The sequence below is a fragment of the Phaethon aethereus genome (genome assembly GCF_964289735.1).
Source record: "Phaethon aethereus genome assembly, chromosome: 3".
In the NCBI taxonomy this organism is placed as follows: domain Eukaryota; kingdom Metazoa; phylum Chordata; class Aves; order Phaethontiformes; family Phaethontidae; genus Phaethon; species Phaethon aethereus.
Window position 1 is genome coordinate 16,100,345 of NC_138576.1, and position 20,195 is coordinate 16,120,539.

The 20,195-nt window shown below is 45.2% G+C and overlaps 1 protein-coding gene across 1 annotated transcript in view; it reads right to left on the minus strand.

The window, feature by feature from the left end:
• LPIN1 (lipin 1) overlaps window positions 1-20,195 on the minus strand; it is a gene marked incomplete at both ends in the record, with an annotated part of 84,856 nt that overhangs the window by 32,769 nt on the left and 31,892 nt on the right. Inside the window, 5 exons of the mRNA XM_081997406.1 lie at window positions 474-581; window positions 1,672-1,791; window positions 2,167-2,501; window positions 4,901-4,996; window positions 7,057-7,257. Of these exons, the coding sequence (XP_081853532.1) occupies window positions 474-581; window positions 1,672-1,791; window positions 2,167-2,501; window positions 4,901-4,996; window positions 7,057-7,257 (860 nt within the window). The remainder of the gene's footprint in view (window positions 1-473; window positions 582-1,671; window positions 1,792-2,166; window positions 2,502-4,900; window positions 4,997-7,056; window positions 7,258-20,195) is intronic.

Sequence of the window (20,195 nt, forward strand, 5' to 3'; positions counted from 1 at the left end):
TCCTTATTGCTCACTTATTCTCCAAGGCCTTTGTTTTGCTTTTACTTTTGCAACCTACACACAAGCAAACAACTCAGGAAATCATGGGATAAAAATGTCCTTAAAATATACATTGATTGTAAAAAGCCACATAGAAATGTTGATCTTCAGAGGAATGTGAGTTTTCACTAGCTAAGTTCTTCCTTTTTTTGTTACCATCTTAATAAACTTCAGTTTTAACCCAGGTTTTCATTGGCCTGATTTTATACTAGCCACCCTCATTCAATGGATGATTCATCAACGCAACTTAACCTCCAGTCAATGCCCACAAAGAAGTAAGCAGAGGAAGAGGTTTTTCAATATCACTTTCTTTCAAAGTGTCTGAGTTAGCAGTAAGTGCAGTCATAAATTCAACAATTACTGTGTTAAAAGCATATTAATGTGCTAAATGGATTAAAGAGCAGCCCAGAAAAGAAGGAGGACAACTGTTCTACCTGTCTGGAGGAGAAAAGTGAGAAGATTGTTGAGGACAAGAGTTAGATAGGCCTCCGTCTGCTGGAACAGTGAGAAGAGAGGATTGCCCTGTGCAATCTATAGGCTTACTGGATAGCACAGCATGTTGGTAGAAAGAAAAATAGGGTATCATTATTCACAAGTGCTGATTAACATAAGCTCTTTGTGCATTAGCTACATGAATGCTGAATTTACATCTAGAATTTTCAAAATCCAGAATACTGCAGTCAAGCAACAAACAACATACAGTTCAAAAAGCCACCGAACGGGCAGGGTACTGACACATGCTATCACCAGACTAGTGAAGCTAGTCACATTAAGCTCCAATCAGTGGAGAAAGTTTCTTCCAGAATGCAGTTCAAATTAAGCCCTTGCTCTGAAATCATCTCATTGCTCTCTGTCCCTCAACTCCAGAGGCAGTCTATTGAGATTTTCCTTCTTAGGATAAGGTCTTGTGAATACTGCCCCACTCCTATAGTCTGCATGGAGCATGCGGAGCACGTGTGCACAGATACACATGCAGATTTCACTGGAATTATAATGCAGTACACATCAAATAAAAAATTGTCCCATTTTTACAGTGTTCCACAGACACAAGAGATGAGGTCCAAACCAATCTGCACACAAATACACATATAGGAAGAAGTAACCGAAGTTCTGCATGTGTTCTTTTCACACAATAAATATTTCGTGTCTATCTACCTCTGCAATCCAACAGATCAGCATTGAAAGGGACACAAGAAGCTCATATTCTTATTCATTAAAAAAAAAAATCTTCTTTTTATACATCAGTTCCAATCTTGCTAGTTCTTAAAAGGATTGCACCCAAAGTACTAAAGATTTATATACCTGCATTCACTGAAGCCCTTACAAGGTGTATGTATCAGGCAAAGACTCAGATTTCACAAAACATCCACCCTCTCTTACAGTATTTATATGCAAAGTGACATGAACAGATACAAACACTCTTCAGAATTTGTGGACCTGCATTTGTATGCATGCATTTGCTGAATCAAGGAAAAAGCTAACCTGAAGTTTTTGTATACTGCCTGATTTCAAATATAGAAAGCATTCACCTAGTAGTTGGCAGTGATCATGTCTGACACCAAAATTTTTAGTAAGACTTCATGTAAGAGATTAAATGAAAGTTATTCAGAACTGTACTACCAGAAAAAGTACCTTTGAAGAGGTGACCATTCTCCATCTGAACGAGGGTAAGATGCAGACTGAGAAAACGTAGAAACTGCAGGAGCCTTTATGTCAGATACTTCATCAACAAACACATCTGGAACGAGGATCCTAGGTATAGGGAAAGACGTGACATCTAAAATCCATAGATGATTACTGAACGGTCATATACTCCAGATAACAGAAAAATCCTAATGTAGAGAAGAATTAGTATAACCTGAACTAAAAAGAGATAGAGAAACATGGTCTGATTCACACCTTCTAGTTCACAGCATGATGGAGGATTGTTCTTATGTTTTCAATGTCATTTTCATGGGTTTTGTTAGTAACATTCTCAACAGCTTTCTAGCTTAAAAGTTTTTCTTAAAGAAACATGTTCATCAACCATACGTACTGACTTAGATAGAAATTACTGTTAGAAGGTATGGAATGGAACATTAACCCAGCATTAGGTTTCCATTCTTTCTCTCAATTCCACTGTGATACCTTGAATTGTCCAATGGTTCTTTTTCTTCCTCTGAGCTAATCTCTATAGGAAACATGTCTTCATCTTCTGATGTGTCTCCATTGTCCTCTCTTTTTAAGCTGTCTATTTTATGGGTAGACTTCCTCCTCTTTTTCCTCCTTTTTTTCACAGAGCTACAGACTGGTGATGTTTCAGCAGAAGGCTGTGATCCATGGGCTTGGGGTGGTACTTGTGAGGATGCACTGCTGTCCAGGTTTCTTATCCTGTCTATGGAGTTCCTCTTCATCTGAGCTTCCATTAAAGCAGTTCCCTCAGACAGAATGGGAGATGTGGAGAGATGATAAGGAATTACCTCCTGAGAAAGAAAAAATGCAAACCATGCAACATATTAGTTCCTCTGCCAGTCATAAATCTGGTTCTAAAATCTATGCACAATTGCCAAAATCTAAGTCATTTATTCATCAGAAAATTAACAAAGATTAGACATCTGGGTGCTCAGTATGATCCTACAGCATATGGAAATTGTTCCATAGCCACATCTCCTCAGACAAGCCAGGAACAGTGCCCTTAATAAAGGGGATCCTTTGAGCATCTAATATGGGCCAGGTTATGGCATGAGTCTCTATCCACCTGATGCTAGATACAGAGCAGAAACAAAATACTAGTTTATAATCTGAACACCCAATTCTCCTTCACAGCTCAGATGACAGGCAGTAGTCAGATAGGTCAGTGGTTTATAACTAGGTCACACAAACACCCTCTTATTCAATCATATATATGCATCTCTTGCAAATCACAGAAGTATTTCTAGCAATCTTCAGCCACCAAATAACTGTTACCACACAGAAGATTTTAATATAGAGGTCAGATTTAAATATAAAGCTATAGAGACGGATACTGCACATGCACACAGCTCTCACCTAAAACTATTAGTATTGTACTTAACACAAGCATTTGAAAACTCATCCCACTCTGGTAAGTGACAAAAATTATTGGGCATATCTGAAGAGAAGTGCCTGTAAAAAGCTTTTCTTATGTTACATTACGTGTGGACTATTCAAAATTTGTGTGACCATAACTTCTATATAGTGATAGAAGTAACTAGTATTTAATCACACAGCTCAACAGCAGGCATTCTCATTTAAATATAATTCCACATGAATAATAGTTGCAAGATGTACTGGGTTTGCGTGGCAAGGTTTTGGTAGCGGGGGCTGCAGGGGTGGCTTCTGTGAGAAGCTGCCAGAAGCTTCCCCCATGTCTGACAGAGCCGACGCCAGCAGCTCCAAGAGGGACCCGCCGCCGGCCAAGGCCGAGCCCATCAGCCACGGTGGCAGCATCTCTGGGGAACGGAGTTAAGAAGGGGGAAAAACAGCAACAGCAACTGCAGCCGGAGAGAGGAGTGAGACCATGGGGGAGAACAGCCCTGCAGCCCCCAGCCCAGAGCAGCAGGAGGGGCAGGAGGGGCTCCAGGCGCCGGGGCAGAGGGTCCCCGGCAGCCCCTGGGGAAGCCCCCGGGGAGGCCGGCTGTGCCCCTGCGGCCATGGAGCTCCCCGGGGGAGCAGATCTGCACCCGCAGCCGGGGAGGGCCCCACGCCGGAGCAGGGGGATGCCCGAAGGAGGCCGTGACCCCGCGGGCAGCCCGCGCTGGGGCCGGCTGCTGGCAGGGCCTGTGGCCCCGTGGGGAGAGAGAGGAGCCCCGGCTGGAGCAGGGTTGCTGGCAGCACTTGTGACCCCATGGAGGGGCCCAGGCTGGAGCCGTCTGTCCCTGAAGGACGGCACCTGTGGGGGGACCCAGGCTGGAGCCGTTGGTGAAGAACTGCAGCCCGTGGGAAGGACTCATGCTGGAGAAGTCCATGGAGGACTGTCTCCCGTGGGAGGGACCCCAGGCTGGAGCAGGGCAGAGGGTGAGGAGTCCTCCCCCTGAGGAGGAAGGAGCGGCAGAGACCAGGTGTGATGAACTGACCACAACCCCCATTCCCCGTCCCCCTGCGCCGCTCGGGGGGAGGAGGGAGAGAAATCGGGAGTGAATTTGAGCCCGGGAAGAAGGGAGGGGCAGGGGGAAGATGTTTTAAGATTTGGTTTTAGTTCTCATTACCCTACTCTGATGTGATTGGCAATAAATTAAACTAATTTCCCCAAGTCGAGTCCGTTTTGCCCGTGACGGTAACTGGTGACTGATCTCTCCCTGCCCTGATCTCGACCCACCAGCCTTTCGTTGTATTTTCTCTCCCCTGTCCTCCAGCTGAGGACAGGGCGGCTTTGGTGGGCACCTGGTGTCCAGCCAGATGCAACCCATCACACAAGATCACGTCTTTAGTGAGTACCAGAATTGCTACGTGCGCAGATGCTTACAGTGCATGTGCACTCTTACTGGCAGTCTGTTGAGTGCATATGTTCAAAGTAAAGATTGCTGCAAAAATTGGTCCATGGACATATTAACCTCTGTTATACACATCTTCAGAGCACATGAACTGTGTACATGATATTTGTGTTCACACACTGGCGTGCACATAAAACTCTGATTTATTTTTTAGTTATGTGAGTACCTTCTTTAGATTTTTTCAGTCTCAGCAACTCAAAAAATGAAGTAACTGCATACTATTAAATTTCCATAGCAGAAAATTGTCCAGAAACTTTCAAAACCATAAAATGGGTAAAGGTATGTTTTTCAACAAAATTCCTAAACTCAAAGCTGACTCTGAAGAGCAGGCATTGGGTTTTTCAGAAATTAAAGTTAGTTTTGGCTCTTACCTGATCATTATCCATCTCCTGCACAAAAAAGGCCTCTCCATTGTCTCCTAGTTTCATGTGCAAATCTACAGCCTCTCCATTAATTTCTATGTCAACCTGGAAGAAAATAAATATATTCTCAAATGAAAAGAAAGTTATTTTAGGTACACGGTTCCTAAAATCCTGTTCACAGGATCATAGAATCTTTGGGTTGGAAAGGTCCTTTAAAGGTCATCTAGTCCAACACCCCTGCAATCAGCAGGGACATCTTCAACTCAATCACGTTGCTCAGAGCCCCATCCAACCTGACCTGGAATGTCTCCAGCAATGGGGCATCTACCATCTCTCTGGGCAACCTGTGACAGTCTTCCACCACCCTCATGGTGAAAATTTTCTTCCTTAGATCTAGCTGAAATCTGCCCCCTTTCAGTTTAAAACCATTACCCCTTGGCCTATTGCTACAGGCCCTGCTAAAAAGTCTGTCCCCATCTTTCTCAGAAGCCCCCTTTAAGCACTGGAAGGCTGCAAGAAGGTCTCCCCGGAGCCTTCTCTTCTCCAGGCTGAACAACCCCAACTCTCTCAGCCTGTCCTCACAGCAGAGCTGTTCCAACCCTCTGATCATTGTTGTGGCCTCCTCTGGCCCAGCTCCAACAGGTCCATGTCTTTCCTGTGCTGAGGGCTCCAGAGCTGGACACAGGACTCCAGGTGGGGTCTCACCAGAGCAGAGCAGAGGGGCAGAATCCCCTCCCTCAACCTGCTGGTCACGCTGCTTGGATGCAGCCCAGGATGTGGTTGGCCTTCTGGGCTGCGAGCGCACATTGCCGGCTCATGCCCAGCTTTTCATCCACCAGTGCCCCCAAGTCCTTCTCGGCAGGGCTGTTCCCCATAGGCTGCATGACATCTATAACATGGCAGAAGTGCTATCTTCAGCTACCCTACCACTGTCACTGGGCAAATGCTTCTCAGGGAAGTGTAGGAAACCTTATAATAAACATAAAATAGTGAACTTCTCTATTTCTCCCCCCACCCCTTCAAAATTGTCAGAATGTTGTTCTAACTCATTCAGCTCATTGCCATCTTGCTCCTCTACTCAGGAAGGTTTATAGCAATTATGTGAAGTCATGAATCTTTTTAAATGTAATTCTGAATGCTTCACTCATCACACAAATCTTTTTGCTCTTTTAATTCATAGCCTAATTTTGCATTGTGCAAGAAGTACTTCTACATGCAAATTCTTAACATACTGTCTTTCAAATTCATTAAACAGAATTCTCTTTACATTATGAGAAGCACAAATAAGAAAAATTGTCTATTTCTTCTGCACATTTATCTTGCCGCTATACAGCCCCAACTATTTCTATTTCTTCTCAGGAGGATCTTTCTCTTTGCCTATAACCATTCTTGTCACCAACTTCATTTTCACTGGTGTTTGGTTCTTCTGAGACTTGGACAAGCCTACATTTATGTTATATTTCAGGACACAGTATGCTATTGTCACACTAACATTTTCAACTTTCACCCATCCTAAACATTGGTATTCTGTTTTGATCCCTTTAAGAATTGAACAATGTCCATGGTGACATTAGGATCTTTCTGATGAACAATTATAGCTACATTAGAACTTAGACTATATGTAGTTACAAATTATTTCCTAAAAGAATCTGTCATGCACTACTAACTTCTGATGTGAGTAACTTTGCATCTGATATCATATTGCCAGGTCATTCAGTTTGGTTGCATTTATCTGTATGTCCTCACTGATTTTTCTAGCTTCAACTAATGTCAACATTTTGTTATTTGAAAACATTACTTCATAATTAACTCTTCTTTTTGTAACTAACAATGAACATGTTAAACAAAGGGGTCTTAATACACAGTCACTAAAGAAATCTATTATAAGCCCAAATCAAGCACATTCAAAATTTTGCTCTATTGAAAATAAATGTTATAAATTTCATGGTTTGTTTTGTTTTTATTATAGTCAATGTCTTACAAATCGTGCTTTGAAATGCAAGGATCAGTAACAACCATTTTAAATGAAGCTAGTCTCAACTTGGGCACTTTGTAAAGAGTGCCTACAGAAAACCTTGACTAGAATACCACAGAACATTCAGTAACTTTCATGCCATTAGAATTACCCCACAGACAGAACACATCAAAATTGTCAATTTTCTTACCACTTTCTCCCTAGAACGTAGGACTCCCATTTTTCCAAAGCGTACGTGGAAAGGAGAACACTGAAGATTTCCATCTGGCTGTCGTACAACAATTATATCTATACATCCCGACAATGTGGCTGGGTTTAGTCCCTTATAGAGCTCCTTCACAGTTACAAACACTTGCCCTGCTAACTGTCCAACGTAATTCATGGTTTGGACCTGAAAAGCAAATGATAGAACAAATCAGATCTCAATCCCTGCTTTGTATTTTAAAGACATCTGAGACACCAGGTATTCTCCTGTTTCACAAATTAACAACTTCACATAGAATCAAGATTTCCCACTTAATTTATTCACAGATGATGTGTGTTTGTAGAGAGCTACTAAAAGACAAAAGCAAAAGAGACCTTGTTAAGTCAGAGAATTGTAACAACTTCCAAAATTTCATAAAATCAGTTACATTCAAAACCGCTGTCAGACTTTCAGACTCCACAGCTCCTGAATGTCTCCAATTATGTCTGGAGAAAAAAGCGTTATTTCCAAAATAAAATCTCCTCCTATCATTTATCGTGCCCTCAACACCAAATAAACTTTTCTCATGTATTTCTGCAGGCTTTTAAGGGCAGAGCAAGTGAATGGTTTTAAACAGATCTAATTTTCCACTACACTGAAGTCAAAGACTATTTTCCCACTTTACAGGGATTTCTCCCATTAAAAGGTTATTAAAATGCATACACACAACAGATATGCATTAAGGTTTGACAAGCAACCTTCAATCCAGTGTCTGAACTTTAAAGTGCTTCCTAATGCAACTTTACCATTCTTGTTTTAAAACAGCCTTTTAGTACCAGCAAGTTTATTAAAAATTAGGCATGTGTGGATGGTTGAAGTGTTTGGCTTTATCTCCCCTGCTCTGGGATTTTAGTACTTAGCATTTAGTTTCCTGCATCTACTCTGTTAATGCACATTCTCTTTATGCTCCGTTATACACTTAGTCCCCTAGACAGGACAGAATGCATACTTAGACATACTCAAAAATTCAAAAAGTCTTTCAAGGGCTCTCGAAGTATGAATGAATTTAAGCAGATACTTTCCTGAACAGTAGGGATTTTAAGGACTTCCAATGTCTATTGTTTCCATTATTTTTCCAACACCTCTTACAGATTCTAAGATACTGATTTCAGGAAAGTCTTTGTGCACTCAGTAAAAAGCATATGCCTCCCATCCAAGCTCTTTGCTAGGCTGGACTACATCACCTGGACATCAGTAAGAGAGACACTTGCAGGGTAGGCAGCAGTAAAACTCCCACTGATGGTGATGAGAACAGAACTGAGCTCGGTCTGAGACAGCCACTGCACTGAGCCGCGCAGCATGTGTTAACCAGCATCATCTGCTACAATAGAGACTCTCTTTCAGCTGTGTTCTTTCATAAACAACAAAAAGACGCAAGTGTGAAACACTGTAAAAATAGCTCCAATTTTTAACCGCTATTTATACTTGGAAACAAAAAGCTATTAGAAGAATACAGTGAAAACACTACAGTAAAAAATTGGAAAGTTCGGAAATGCTATAATTGAGGCTGGTCTCTTCATGCATAGCTGTTCTAATTAATGATCACCTGTGGTTTTTTTCCCCAAAATTTCCTCCACATAGAACGGACTGCAGCTTTGCTTTCATCCTTGTTTCTATTGCAATACATGGGTATCAGGACAGACTGTGATCAGAAGGAAGAATTATGTTCTTTCGAGCTTTACGATAGTCATCACTACATTGCCCCTGAAAAGCGATGATGCTCTCCCCATCTGACAACTGGGGAGCTGAATCACAAAAAACAATAGGCACTAACTTTGGAAACCAGACTTTTCTGAAGTATTTAGTATACGAGTGAAAGAAAAATCCCTAACTACTGTTTGGAGAAGCATTTCTGCACAGCCCTTATTTCAGGCATCTAGAAAGTGCCACCTACTGAAAAGTCAACACGTGAAAACTTCATGGCAGAAAGACAAATTATATTCAGTTCTCCAGCATTCTATTAGGACTTCTGGGCTCCTGTCATACCTTAGAAACACGCCTTCCTGAATGCAAACCTAGGGGTCAACTGTTTCATAGGGAACTGCACTTTAAACTCATTCCTCCCTTTATGCTGTGTCACAGAACAGGTTGGAACAGACCTCTAGAGGTGACCTGGTCCAAAAGTCTGCCCAAAGGAGGGACAACTTGGACCAGGCTGCCCACAATCTTGGTCCCACTGAGTTATCAATGTCTTCAGGGATGGAGATTTCTAGCCTCCCTGGGCTCCTGTTCCCATGTTTGACTGTCCTCACAGGAAAAATTTTCTTCTCGATATCTGATCAGAACTTCCCTTGTTGCAACTTGTGCCTGTTGCCTCTTGTCCTATCGCTGTGCATCCCTAAGATTCTGGTGCTGTTTCCTCTATGCTCTCCAAAGAGGTAACTGAATACCCTGAAGGCTGAAAAAAACTAGCCCTCCCAGTCTCTCCTTGTAAGCCATAAGCTCTTAGCCCCCCAATTATCTTCAGCTGAGCTCTTTAAAAAACTGGTGCACAGGCACAGACCTAAGTTCAGAAGTGAGCCTCCAGGGTGACAGATGTAAGCAAACTTAAAATTATCCTTTTGCTTTGGAAAAATACTTCAGTTTCTATTAGGGTTTTCCTAAAGCCCGATAAGAAACACATTTCTTATTAAGCTAAGACGCAATTTAAAGATGGTTACGATTAGATGCAAAATTACACGGTGTAGTTCACCCCAGTTAATGCTTGGTCTGCTTAAGCAACAAAATTTCTAGGTGCAACACATCCACAACTTCCTTGGTGGGGAAGGACTCGTTGGGACAGTACATACACCGCACTGTTTGGGAGAGTTGCAGGCGAACAATCCAAATATGAGGACTCACAGACCCTCTTAACAAGATACAGAACGTACCTATGCCAGCAGGTCTCCTAAACTCCTAAACAGAGAATTTTTCCCTGTCTTAGGACACAGAGATTATTTTTATACTTGTGAATTTAAAAAGCTGGACACCACCCTCAAGCTCTGAGGCCAACTAGCACAGCATAGGTTGCTTCCACACAGTGAAAACTTCTTATTCCTGAAAAAAAAAGTGCCATATTCAAACTGTCAGCTGGTGATGGATGCTCCTTTCAAGTTGAGTTGAACCTGGCCTGGGCAACAAAATCCCTGCAGCATTATCTATAGACAGGCCGGCAGACTAATCACATAAACCCCACTTCCGCAGGAAAACAGACAAAAATGGTTTTATATTTCAAATGTAGGGAACAAAAGATGGTGCAGTTAAAATGGGGGAGAGTTCAGAAATTGGACTGTGATGGATGTAGGCCCTTTACCCTAACTTTTATACATGCCAAGCAAAGCTGAGATTGTTTGGAGTCAGAGGTTTGTTAAGTTTATACTCCGAACCTAAAGTCATTCCATACTATGTCGGTACTCCAGGAAACCAACATTCTTCAAACCCCAGAGAGACTGCATGTGGTTTTGGAGCAACATTTTACTCTAGCCACTCCAAGAAGTCTTTCACTTACTAACCAGACAGCAGCAACTTCAGCAGTAAACATGAGTTCACGTCATGGGTTAAACCCCCAGCACCTGCCTGTTAATTACAGTGAATTTAGTAAAACTCTTCTGCTCATACCATGCTAGTGGACATAGCATAGACTATTTTTTTGCTGCTGGGAAAATTGAGAATCCTTTTGATCTATGCTTACAGCAAGTGAGGACAGTCTGTACTGCTGCTGTCAGGATTATCAAATGGCTTGAGTTTTTGTTCTTTGCCATGAGACACTCCACAGCCCTACATTATGCATGTATTATGAAATTAAAAGTATTTTCTAGTATCATTTTTAATGCCAATTTAACTAGCATCACCTGCCAGGAGGCTCTCATAATTTCCAACTCCTTTGATTATTAAAGACAGCAGATATTTTTCAGAATTTATCACCTTGTGGAAAAACAAGTGAAAAATAAATTGGTAGGTGTTAGCTTATTACTTAACCGATTTATTATCTTAGCAAAGATTGACCTAACAAAGTTAATTCTTTAAACTCCTGCTCTACTGGATGCCACAGTAAGATCAAATGCACTGTCACCCAGATAATCCACTTCTTCCGTACAGGTACATGAGACCATGTCCCAGTTCCACTGGAAAAGCTGGTAACTGTACCCTTCACGGCCCGTGTTTTAAAGCCCACTTCCTCCCCATACCATTTCATCTTTCCTGACCGTATTTTATAAAATAAAATACTGAAAGATATAGGAACTACAGGCCTCTTTTCCTTTTGCAAGACCCAGCATCTCCTCAGGTGCTACAACACCAGGGAAGATCATGGAGCTGTTGGTCTTGAGAGTGCTCACAGGGCATCTGCAGGACAACCAAGGGATCAGGCCCAGCCAGCATGGGTTCATGAAAGGCAGGTCCTGCTTGACCAACCTGATCTCCTTCTATGACCAGGTGACCCGCCTAGTGGATGAGGGAAAGGCTGTGGATGTTGTCTACCTGGACTTCAGTAAAGCCTTTGACAGCGTCTCCCACAGCATTCTCCTGGAGAAACTGGCGGCTCGTGGCTTCGACAGGTTTACTCTTCACTGGGTGAGGAACTGGCTGGATGGCCGAGCCCAGAGATTTGTGGTGAATGCCGTTAAATCTGGCTGGCGGCCGGTCACAAGTGGTGTTCCCCAGGGCTCGGTTCTGGGGCCGGTCTTGTTCAGTATCTTTATAGATGATCTAGATGAGGGAATTGAGTGCTCCCTCAGGAAGTTTGCAGATGACACCAAGTCGGGTGGGAGTGTTGATCTGCTGGAGGGCAGGAGGGCTCTGCAGAGGGATCTGGACAGGCTGGACCCATGGGCCAAGGTCAACTGTATGAGGTTTAATAAGGCCAAGTGCAGGGTCCTGCACTTGGTTCACAACAACCCCATGCAACGCTACAGGCTTGGGGAGGAGTGGCTGGAGAGCTGCCCAGCAGAAAGGGACCTGGGGGTGCTGGCTGACAGCCAGCTGAACATGAGCCGGCAGTGTGCCCAGGTGGCCAAGAAGGCCAACAGCATCCTGGCCTGTATCAGAACTAGTGTGGCCAGCAGGAGTAGGGAAGTGATCGTGCCCCTGTACTCGGTACTGGTGAGGCTGCACCTCGAATCCTGTGTTCAGTTTTGGGCCCCTCACTACAAGAGATGCTGGAGCGTGTCCAGAGAAGGGCAACAAAGCTGGTGAGGGGTCTGGAGCACAAGTCTTATGAGGAGCGGCTGAGGGAACTGGGGTTGTTCAGTATGGAGAAGAGGAGGCTGAGGGGAGACCTTATCGCTCTCTACAACTACCTGAAAAGGGGTTGTGGTGAGGTGGGTGTTGGTCTCTTCTCCCAAGTAACTAGTGATAGGACAAGAGGAAATGGCCTCAAGTTGCGCCAGGGGAGGTTTAGATTGGATATTAGGAAAAATTTCTTCACTGAGAGGGTGGTCAGGCATTGGGACAGGCTGCCCAGGGAGGTGGTGGAGTCGCCATCTCTGGAAGTGTTCAAAAAATGTGTGGATGTGGCACTTCAGGACATGGTTTAGGGAACATGGTGGTGCTGGATTAATGGTTGGACTTGATGATCTTGAAGGTCCTTTCCAACCTTAGTGATTCTGTGAACACAATGAATCACAGCTCCAAACTACTTAGAGATACAAATGCTATTCAACATGCTTTAAAGACAGTTTTTGCGGAAAAAAAAATATTATTTAGGTAGCATGCTGTAAGGGTAAATAAAAACTGGAACACACTTCCTCTGGAAGATTTTAAATCTCCAGTGCAGAAAATTTTTGAAGAGCAGGACAAGCACCTGCTGGGACTAGTTTAGGAACAGGCAACTGTAACCTCTGGGACAGAGACTGTCACTGTGCCTGTGTCCAAAGCAGTAAGCCAAACCATATCACATCACAGACCTGACCATTACCATTTGGTCATCTCTACTGAATCTATTTAAAGCACAAAATCTGCTTCTGGTACATTTTAGGCACAGGCCTATAGGCACTCTCCCAACAATTCCCAGGCACAGCTGATGAGATAAAATGGACTGGGGACCATTCCCATGGCCAGCTTAGATGTAGACACCTTTTAAAGGTAAAGAGAGCTTTATGGAATAGATGCGAACAGATGTTGCTAGCTGGTCTGGCCACCAAGAACAAACTTCGGCACCGTTTCAGTCACTAGCAGGGTGCCATGGCTTAACCCAGCAGGTCGTTAAAACAGCCACCCATCTGCTCCCTCGCAGCCCGTCCCGCCAGCGGGATGGGGGAGAGGATCAGACACAAAAAAAAGAGGAACTCCTGGGTTGAGATAAAGACAGCTTAATAGGACAGAAAAAAATAAATACGTATAATAATGATAAAAGAATATACAAAACAAGTGATGCACAGCACAACTGCTCACCACCCGCTGACCAATTGTTAGCTGCCCAGTTAGTTCCGCAGCCGCGGCACCTCCCCAGCCAACATCCCCAGCTTTATATACTGACCATGACGTCGTATGGGATGGAAAATCCCTTTGGCCAGCCTGGGTCAGCTGTCCTGGCCGTGTCCCCTCCCAGCTCCCCGTGCACCCCCAGCCTCCTCACTGGCCGGCCAGAGTGTGGGAAGCTGAAAAGTCCTTGACTGCTCAGCAACAACTGAAAACATCAGTATGTTATCAATATTATTTTCATCCCAAATCCAAAACATAGCCTCACGCTAGCTTCTATGAAGAAAATTAACTCTACCCTGGCTGAAACCAGGACATTATGTTTCTAATACCTGATGTCATGATGAGACCCTGGTTGACGACTGAAGTGATGGGCATAAGCACAAAACAAATCAACTTTCCTAAAAACTGCTCCATCCAACTTGCGAAACAGAGAAAGGGAGCCAAAAATTGATGGGTCAGTGTTCAGTTAAAATACTTCACTGCAACTCTGCTGCTGACACTGAAATAATGACAATTTTACAAACCCGATCTGCACTTGGCTTCTGTTTTGAAGACAGAAAGCTTGAGAGAGAGAGGAGTCTGATTTGGGAATCAGACTGTGGTCCCCTGAAGATAATTATTCTTCAATTACAAAAAAAGTAAATGACAATATTTCAAAGACTCCTAGGTAAGTGCTTACTGCTACTCTTTTATTACATATCAAACATTTGTTTTCTTGCCTCTGAAGCGATTCAGTGTTGTTTCCAGTATTGAACATCAACTCCCTCTAAAGCAACTAATGGAATTCTACTATTGACCTATTTTTTACCATGAAAAACAGTATCAGAGGTTACATTCTAAAAAATTTATGATAAAAATGTAGGGTAGAGAGGGAAATATTTCAGATGAAGACTCTAGATGGATTTTTTCCAAAATTAAGCTTAGCCCTTCATGTCTGTACACAACCACGGTAATGATGACTTCTTACGTACAAAAGCTCATAATAACTATCATTCTATTATTTTTAAAAGAGGCATTCTGTTCATTAGTAAACAGTCAACACATTGTAAAGTCAATAACGCTGTGTGACCATCACATTCAAACCTCTTAATATTTTAACTCATTTCAGATTGGAAAATGAAAATTATTAAGAACTTTCAAAAGTCTTTTTCTTAACCATTTGTTAGCTCCTACATCAATCCAACCCAGGGTCACTGTCATGAATTCCCATCTCACTTTTTTGAGTAAATTCCCAGCCAGAACCCCAAAGTTGTGCATTTCTCAGAGCAAAAGCAAAGCCTGGGTTTACTTTCCATAGAGGAGCAGTGAAGGCACTGCCCAGGACTTTAGGAGACCTCAGTTTAGGTCCTTACTTTCCTACAAGATTCCCACAGACTCTTGGGCAGTTTACTAAGGCTTAGATTTTAGAAGCTGTTTAACTGCCATTGGTTTCAAGCAGGGTCTATCACAGTGTGGCTGCATCTCAACCGCAGCATGCCAAGCTCAGCAGAGTGAGATAGAGACAAGCACTCTCCTTGCGTATTTTTTTTTCCTGGGAAAGGATGCCTGGACACATGAGCTGGAAGGGAGCCATAAGCAGCCATGACCCTCATTTGGACAAGTTGTTGAGGGAAAACTTCAGAGCACTCTGCTGAGCAGTGTGATTCTGGTTGTTCTGTAAATATGAGGACAAACTGTCCAAATCTGATTATGTGCACATTATTTCCAGTCCTCCCCCTAGTCACAGTGGTATGGGACAGACCACATTCCTGCAGGTGATTTGACAATACTTCTGGTCAGTCGGGAGACAGGTGCGATTCACTTGTACCTCCCAAATCCGAAAGCAACATGCAGCATACGGCTTGGCTCTACAGCAGAGTAAGAGCATTTTGCTTCCTGGCAGCCAAATCTCCAGAAATATTTTAGGGCTGGGATTCTTCTGGGCTTAATTCTATTAGGAACCATTTGATTCGTATTCCAAGTTAGCCAAGGCCACTGCCAAAAACTGTGACTTCTTATAATGGCCAAAGAGTCAAGCGGATCAAATGTCAAACTTTATCTTCCAAGCTACCAGTCGGTCCCAGAACCCACTCACTCACAGATACAGACTTTGACTACGAGACGACTATTCACTTGGTCCTGGTATTGCACTACCTTTCAAATACCTGAAACATTACTCAGTCCAATACTTGATAAAGTCCCCGTAAATGACAGAATATTTTCTTGAAAGTAGCTGAAATCAAAAACTCAAATTGCAGACTCAAAACTTGTCTGTAATAAATCCTCACATTCAAGCAAATGGAGGACCGGCCCACAGCCCCACAGTCAGGGTAGTGGACTGGCACTCAAGAGTCCAAGAGAACTATATCTTGGCCAGTTTAAGTGCATTTCCGTGGCCCCCACCCCAACCTCCCAACCACACACTCCCAAGTCTCCCAAATCTTCTCCTTGTGGCAGCACTGAAAACTAACACTACTTAAATCACACAAAAATAATTTCCAGTTGGATCAAGGGGCTGATCTGACTCACCGCACATCCATACAATTGCTACTATCAGCTAAACAGAGAAGCTGAGAAAGAGTCAATTGTGGGCAGTACAGGCAATCTTGAAATCATATCCCAAGACTTGTCTCCTCCTTCCCCAGAGATCTCCTGGGAGACCTTCCACATTTCCCTTGATCTGTTTCAGCCTCAGTACAGCGTTTCCCTCCTCACAGAGACACTTTGAGGGAACACACACAAGGGCTGACACCCCTTTGGACTGACACTGCATAAATAAGATCAAACTTTACAGCAAAATGAGAAGTACAAACTGATGCCTGAAACCGAGAACTTTTGAAATAACTGGGGAATACATGGTAGATCATGTACTGTGCTGCCCTGTGCTATTGTTCTGATGTTGGAGGAGGAATGCAAATCAGAGTGGAAGCACAGCAGTAACTCTATGCTGATACCTCATGTGACTTGGCGTCCTTTCTTTCAGTGGGATTGGCAAAAAAAATATTGTTTGTTAGGCTATAACCTTACATTTTCTGCATTTTCAGAGCTTAAAGGAAGTTCTTACTGTATTTCAACTGTTTTTGATGATTCCTGAGTGTATGTTTGTTCATAGGCAAACCAATGTGTGCACCTGCACATCCGCAGGTATGGAAAAGGACCAAAGACTAAAACTTGCCCAACCTCCCTTACAAACAGACCATGCTGAGTCAGGTAAGGAGATATTATCAAGTGGTCTATACTCCAAACTAGTGAAATGGAGCAGAAAACAGAAAGTATCTAAAACCATTATAAGTTATTTTCATGGCTTTATGCCTACAGTCATAACATAATGATGCTGAGTCTTTCCCATCTTATCTCCTTCAGAGTCTCCCCACTTTTTCTCCAGTTCTCTTCATGCAATTAGTCTCATTTTACTGTAATAGGAGCCTATTCATCTGACTTCTAACTGGGTACACCGATGACAGCAAAACCTTATCTATGTACACTAAACGCTTGCCGGTACTTGTTTCCTAAGACAGCAGAGACACAGATAAAGCCACACAGAAAATAAAATAAACAAACCGCTCCAAAACACCCTCCAGACTCTGAACTAAATCAGAGGTCAACAGATCTATCGAGGTCGATGTCTTTACATGTGAAAGTGTGAAAGGAAAAATGAGCTGCTAGTTAGTCTGCAACATCACTGCCGAGTTCCTGTTCTTAGTACACGTTTTTATTTTCTTTTCTTGAAAGCAGAGGAGATACACTAATCAATAGAAAAACTAATAGCGGTTCGGGGGGCGGGGGGAGAATCACATGAAAGAAACCCAAAATTTCTTAAAGTTTAGTTTCATACGTAGCAATTGCACTCTGCCACGCCACCAGAGCCCTCTGGCCTGTCGCCGCCCGCACGACTCCACCTCGGGGACGCCGTCGGCGAAGCAGCGGTGCTAACGCAGCGATGCGCATCAGCAGCCGCCAGCCACAGGGAGGCAAACAACCCCCCCAACCGCAACAGCGGAGGCAGCGCACGGCGGAGCGCTGGGCTCCGCAGGCTCACCAGCTCGGCAGGCGCAGGGACCCCAAACCGACACCTCCCTGGCGCTGGGCACCTCCCTCTGGAGAGAAACCAGGAAAGCACCAGACGTGCCCTTTCCCCGCGCTGCGACCCCCAGACGAACCCCACAGCTCCGCCGCTTGCCGTCACCCCGAAAGCCAGGCTCCTGGGCGAGGGAAAGGCGGGCGCCGCGGGCAGCCGCCGGATGCCCAGGCCGGAGGGACCCGCTGCCTCGGGCGGCTCCAAGGCTCGGCGGGGCGGGCCTGCCCTTCCCCACCCCTCCGCGCCCGGGAGCAGTGCTCCCCTTCCTTCCCAGCGCCGCGGCGGCCGCCCCGAGCCCCGGCACCCACCTCTGCCGCCCGCCGCCTCCCGCAGGCTCCGCTCGCCGCTGCCTTTGTGCGCGCCGCCCCCCGCGGCGACGGGGACGCACCCGGTTGCCCGGTGGTGCCGCCCCGGAGGAGGGACCGCAGCGCCCGGGAAAGGCGCGGCGGGGCGGGGGGGGACAGGGGGCGGGCGGGGAGGGTGCCCCGGGCTGGCGCTGGAGCCGTCCCCGCCGGGGCACGGCGGCGCTGAGCCCTCCCCGCGGGCAGGCCCGCCCCCACCTACCGACCGTCGCGGGGAGACGGGCAGCGCCGCCCCCCGCGTCCTCGGCACCGGTAGCCAGGTGATCGCTAACGGCCGCCGGACCGGGCCGGGCCGGGCCGGGCCCTGCGGGCGGCGGCGGCGGGGCGCCGCGGCCTTGCGGCGGGGCGGCGCTGAGTCAGGGCAGGGAGGCGGCGCGCTGAGGCGCTGATGGCCTCCCGCTCCCCGGCAGCGGCGGGCGCCGTGTCCCGCCCTCTCCCGTGCCTTGGGCGGCGGGGAGCGTCGGCAGCTCGCGGTGGTATTTTTGTCGGTTTAGTTAAACCAAGCTTGAAAGGACGGTGGCAGAAATACCTTCCGTTTCCATCTCCCAGCGCGTCTCCGTCGATGTCAAAGCTGTTCTAACAAAGGAGGCGTCTTTATTCAGGTTTGTAGTTGGGCAGAGCAGGGAGCGGAGGCGGCCATCGTTCTGCCCAGGCCGAGGGGCACGGGTGGCAGGCAGGGCTCCCACAGCACAACACTCGGGGCCGTGGGAAGCACTTCTTGCAGTGTCACAGGCTTTATCGCTGTAAATAAATGCAATGAAATAAACGTTTCTCCTCCAGATAGTGGTTCCCTTTCATTAAAATCGTACTGTAACCTCCTTTTACACTGGGTGCCTTACGCAACTAGAGAAGTGGATGTCCATGACGAATATCAACTGATACAAGAATCTTCCGGGCTTTTTTGAGGTTGTTTACAGAAAGCAGAAGAGGATGGTGCTGAGTGCAAGACGTATGAGCAGGAAACAGAGTAACACAGCAAAAAAAAGAGGACTGAGAATATGCACAAAACAAAGGATCCAAGTTCATTAGTTCAAGAAGAGCCTGCTAATTTTAAGCTTGAAAATAAGTTGTTCAGAGCTGGATTTTGTGCATCTACATGTTCTAGTCCCCAAAATGTACACACAGCTGAAGTCTGGGAAGAGTTCCTTGTCGAGTAATTAGCACTTAAGCCTCCCCTTTTCTGTTAACTTTCCAGTTATACTGTAAAACAATCTCAGTGCAATCTCCACTAGACCATCACCGGGTTGGAATCCTTCAAACTGTTTTTTTCCAGCACGTCTTCCCTCCGTAGTCTGGTTAACTCTGTCCCCACATTGGCGAGTCGTTGTACAGCACACCACGAAGGCAGAACTGCTGGGTGATGGGCCCTGGTACATGCTCACAGACCCGAACCCCTTTTTGTTCTCCTCCGTTGCCAGTTACACAGCTACACTAATGAGTTCACCTCAGTTTTAGAACAAAAAAGTCAGTGAAGAGAGTTTCTGCCCGGGCACAACAAAGAAGGGTGTTTACTTAGTCCCAAAGAGAAACAATATGCAACTGAGCCCAGAAGTACCTGCAGTTTTGGTTCCCAGGCATATCGTATCTAATCCCTTGTCAGTGGGCAGTCGAAGAGACGTGCTGGTAAATAGTCCCATGCCTGATGGAAATACAAGAAGCCATGTCTGTGCCGGCTGTGGATCCTGACCTCCGCCTGCCACATGCGTGTGGAATACGATCCCGTATTGTGTTCCCTCCAAGGGGGTGGCATCTTCCAGCCAGCACCGTCCTGGGCTGCTCTAACATATTGTTCCACTACGGTCTTTCACTACTATACTAAAATAAAAGCATGATGGTGACACACTGAATCAAAACCACTGTCTTTCCAGAGCCTCAACAACACCCACCCTTCACTGCTTCTTTCAGAAATCCAGAAGCCAGAGCCTCAGCTTTGGAAGTACTGTATTGTGTTTAGTTATTTATCATGTCCAACCATCTGCTGCTTGACGTAAAATAAGCCACAGAATAATGCTCTACATTTTTAATGGTTCCATGTGCGAGGTCATGTTTTCTCTTCCTACGGAGCAGTGTAAATATAGCCGTGGTACACACAAGATGCTGTGGAAAGTGCCAAATGCTTGCACAGTACCAGTGAGCTTCCGTTAACAGCAGGCCACCATCTTCATCCTTCTGTGCTTTTTTACTCTGTTCTTACTGATGGTGTGACCACGACGCAGAGCAGTGTTCCTCAGGGTACTTCTCTGGAACGACCTCTGCCAACTGATTCT